This window comes from Papilio polytes, unplaced genomic scaffold (assembly GCF_000836215.1).
Source record: "Papilio polytes unplaced genomic scaffold, Ppol_1.0 DF822178.1, whole genome shotgun sequence".
Lineage (NCBI taxonomy): Eukaryota > Metazoa > Arthropoda > Insecta > Lepidoptera > Papilionidae > Papilio > Papilio polytes.
This window is the reverse complement of record NW_013527026.1, coordinates 202502-207358: the sequence shown is the minus strand read 5'-3', so window position 1 is coordinate 207358 and position 4857 is coordinate 202502. Positions and strand designations below refer to the sequence as shown.

The 4857-nt window shown below is 35.8% G+C and overlaps 1 protein-coding gene across 1 annotated transcript in view; it reads right to left on the bottom strand.

The window, feature by feature from the left end:
- Positions 1-564: 564 nt before the first annotated feature.
- LOC106106544 (leucine-rich repeat-containing protein 24) overlaps positions 565-4857 on the bottom strand; it is an 11714-nt gene continuing 7421 nt past the window's right edge. Inside the window, exon 2 of the mRNA XM_013287142.1 lies at positions 565-3270. Coding sequence (XP_013142596.1) covers positions 922-3225 — 2304 coding nt within the window. The 5' untranslated portion in view covers positions 3226-3270 and the 3' untranslated portion in view covers positions 565-921. The remainder of the gene's footprint in view (positions 3271-4857) is intronic.

Below are 4857 nucleotides of genomic sequence, written 5' to 3'. Positions count from 1 at the left end.
TATTAATTTAATGAGCCAAGGTTTTAATACTGAGTGTAAATGAGCAAGTCGGACCTAGATATAAATTAAATGCATTAGCATTGGTGTCATAGAACTATATCTTAGAATTTAGAAATATTAAAAAGTACGTTCCAATTTTTTTTTAATTAATTCTAAGTAAATTTTATTTGTGCTATCCAAATAAAGTTTTACAGTTTTATTTATAATTTAATGGAAAACTACTTCTATAGTTGGCACGTTATCAAAAGTATAGGAAACCAGTAAGTGGTAACAGAGTATATTATATTTTTTACAAAGAAACTATGCACAAAGCAATAAAATAATAAACAAGTGTATCATCTTGGTGGGAATATTGTTATCATTCCCTAATAATATTTTTGTTAGATATAAAAATAATAATTAAAAACATAGAATGCTGACTATTTATGGATTTGCTCATCCAAAATATTCACAATGTACTCAAGTTTAGAAATAACATTTGAAAATTCTGTCTAGGCCAGAATTTTATTTTCTAGGCCACATATAAATGTTTTATACACAAATGTGTGTTTAAAAATTAACATTTCATCCCTTGTGTAAACGTTTTTTTCCCACTCAGCGTCACTTTAACTTCATTCTCACATTTTTATTATTGAATAAAAACTGACTTAAAAATACCACAACCAAACATCTTAACCAATATTAAATTTAGTGAACACAAACATATTATTCAAGCAACCGGGGGCATCTAAACTAAAAATCAAACAATTTTTAATAAAGTAACCAGCTCACTAGTTTAAAAATTGTGCACTGTACATCGAGATATCAACCGTTGATTTCCCTTTTAACCTAATATTAACTCTATTCTATATTTTTACTCAGTCGCTTTATCACTCTATTAATGTCTAAATTTCCATTTTATGTACTATCTTGACGCCGTCGTCAGATATCGTTAGCGTCTCCCACGTAACCCTCATCGGGACTTTCTGAACAAATGTCAGATGCACATTTAGCATTCGACACTTGTGGTAGGGGCTTAAGAACACTTTCACTATTGTCCACTGGAATACGGGCGTCAGTTGTTTGAGTATCAACACATCTAGTCTCTACCTGGTAGCATCTACCGGGAGCTTCCGCCACACCCATTGGAACCATCACAGCACATGTTCCTTTTGGACTTACCCAAGAAGTGCATGGTTCTTGATTACAGCATGGTATAGGTTCAGTTTTGTACCCCTCAGGGGGCGACGGAACAAACTCCTCATTATAATACACTGTACCATTTCCAACGAACGCTATCTGCCGGTTCCTCGGTACTGGATAACCTTCGAGAGTTCGTCTCACATTATTTGCATTAAATACTTCGAAATTAGCACAAGTTGGAGCATTGGTGTTGAATTCATTATCCTTTGCAAATTTGCATGCCAGCTTTTGACCCTTGGGTCTATTGTGTGGCAATGTCTGATAAAAGGGTCCGATTACAGAATAATTTGACATAATTGGAGTACGACAAGGGTGTTTTGGAAGACCATAATCGTAAGGATAGCCTTCACTGTCTAAAAAGCATCCCGGATTTAAATGTACGTCGGCAGAATGTTGATATAAAGCATTTTGTGGCATACTCATGCCGTTTATGTTTTGTTGATCTTGCCAAGTCACTTGTCGGGGCGCTGCAGTCGTCGTAAACGCTGTTTCCTCTTCAAAAGTATCATTCGCTGTTTGTGTTTTATAAACAGACATCGCCGCGTTCTCATTTTGCGTGTTGTTAGCGACAGTTTCTGCATCACTAATTAGGTCAGGATTTCTGTCTGCAAAGCCTTTCATGTTATTGCTTTGATACGTATCGCTAGGCTCGTAATCACGGTTTGACTGCACGGTGTAATGCAACGCGTGATGGGAATGAGCATTCACTATTAAACTCCCGTTATTTTTGGGTAAAGATCCATTGCTTCTGCTTGAAGGTAACATCTGATTACATAATGCTACGTCTTTACCGCTCTCTTTCTTCTTCCTGCTTCTTGTATCTGTCTTGAACTTTAATAGTACTACAGCTATAATCGCTATCAATAACACTATAATCACAAATACCACCGTGATAATAACTACTAAATGTCTATGCGGAAATGTTACCACAATAACTACCGGTTCTTCCTTAACGAGAATTTTCAATGTGTAGTTCGCTCTAGTTCGTCCGGCTGAGTTTTCAGCAATACATGAATATGTTCCGTTATCATCACTACCTATGTTGTAAATGTATAATTCACTTTTCTTGTCCTCATTCCCAGTCTCCACATAAAATACATGATGTGGGTCCATTGAATAAGTGGAATAGTTACGTATTATTTGACCTTGGTACAGCCATTGCAGTTTTGCTTCGGGCACTGCCTTAACAAAACATTCAAGAGTGACATTATTACCAGACATTGTTTCAATAAATATTGATGCAGGTGTCAATTTCGGCAAACACGCTAAATCAAATCTGGCAATACTCGTGATAGTACGATTTCTTAATCGTTCTGGCTGCGAACAAATCGGTTCAATAACGTGGGGCATATTAAAATTTAACAACCATTTATGCAAGTCTCTTATATGACAATCGCAGTTCCAATTATTATTGTACAGGTCGATACCTCGTAAAGTATCCGGAAAGATGTTTTCTCCTTGAATATTCGAAAGCCTGTTACCATTTAGCCTCAACCATTCTAAATGTTTTAATCCAGAGAAAGCTTCTATTTCTACAGTTTCAATCTTGCAACCTATCATTTCTAAAGTATTCAAATATGATAAATGTTGGAAACAATGCGTTCTAATAACTGTTATAGGATTATTATTCATAGACAGTCTCATTAAAGTTGGAAAGTAAATGAAATTCGGTGACGGTATCACTGTCAGATAGTTATTAGATAAATCTAATTCAACTAAATTAGCGAGGCCTTTAAAAGCATGACTGTCAATCTTTTGTAAACGACATCTTTGTAAATAAATTTTTTGCAAGTCTAGCAATCCGAGTTTGTGAAATGTTTCCTTTTGCAGAATCTGCAGATCGTTTCCTGTGAAATCCAAAACTTGCGTTTCTGAATCTAACGAGTAGGGTATTGATTTTAGGTCTTTTTCCGTGCACTCAACGTATCTTTTGCCATTCTTCCACTTGCAGACGCATTGCGACGGACACGCTATTGCCGGGAGCAGGATACACGTGGTACACAGGGCTATCAGCCTCACGTCTACGGACCTTTTGATCTTCATCTTGCCTCAAGGCATACGTATCTTAAAAAAAACTGCGAGCATTATCTGAAACAAAGAAAACAGCATCATTAGTAACATTCTCCCACATTTAAAATTATTTTATTTGGCTATTTAGATTAAATGTCGTCACGGGGAAAGGAAGACCGAATAATGTGTGGATGGGCTGTTAAAGCAGAGCATACTGTACAGGACTTCTGTAGGAACAAGGGAAAATTGATGATGAACGAAATGCAGACCTTATGTTTTGAATATTACTTATGTATATGAAGCGTTCACGTAATGAAACAATACGTAAGTTGATATAGGTCTTCAATATTCTTTGTAAGTTCCTTAACATTGCTTCTTTCAGCGAAAGCTTAAATAATGTATACGGCAATGCATTATTTATGGGAGCCGAAGCCGAGCGGTTCGGCTGTTTCATATTACCTTAGCGTATTTGTTGTGTTTTGTTAGTTTTTGGGTCACCGACACCGCGCACGCGGGTCGCAAATGAAAAGCAATATGTGAAGCCTTCTTCTTCAATAGAAATTCACAACTGATAACGTTTTATTTTAAACTAATTCAATACTAAAAAGAAAAAAACGAAGCGGACAGTTTAAGATTGGTCCAGTATTCGGCCGCATGAGTATATGCCATAAAGGCTAAGTAATTTGTTTTGGCTTTAAATTATAATTCAAAGTAAAATGAGCTTTTAAGTTTCAATTTAATTTTTCTACAGCGATTTGCTCCGTGCCCTGCAGTAAGGAAACGAAGCGCAAGGAAGCGACCGGCCAAGATTAATATTAATCAAATGCTAGCGGCTGCCAGCGCTGCCGTGACTCGGCAAACTCCCCCACTATTACAATGACACGACTTTAGTTTTATCATATTCATCAATTAAAATCTTAAATATGACATAATAAGTTTTAAGGATTGAATGTGATGGATTGCGTGGAAAAGGATATGCTTAAAGTGCTGAATTCAGACATAACAAGAGATTTTCAGATTTATTACCTAGATCAAATTTAATCGACCTAGAAGTTAGAGTAAGTTCTTAAGCCAACCGATTACTATTAGAAAACAAATATTTGAACATACATATGCCACCAGCAGACTAAAATCTTTGCAATAATCATTGTTTTTATTTTAATTAAACACTTCAGCTTTTGTAAATATGTCCACGTCGAAAAAAACGTCCAGGCTATTAGTCGTTCACGCAGTGCGACTCTCATCAATTAGTCTTCACACGTAACTTGTTAATCCAGGATAATAAAACGGCACTCGATTACCAGAACGAATGGAATGTCCGACCTTTTTAATTATAAATAAAACGGACCCGATCCAGAAACCCTACGAAATATTGCAATGGTGAAAATGGGCAGTTAATTTAAAACCTCGTTTGTACACTTTGAGTCTCAACTAAATGATTATGTGAATACGGTTGTACCAATACGGATTATTTATTTACCAGTCCTTTTGTTCAGTTACACTTTTTATAGATAATCGTGTTATTACTGTAGGCAGCTTTGTATAATGAGTTTATATTTTTTCTCCATAATTCACGGAAGAAAACGTGAATTAATAAAATTTCTTAAACCTGGATAAACCTGGAAGGATCTGGCCATCGTTTTGATTCGTATTGTAACACTGTAA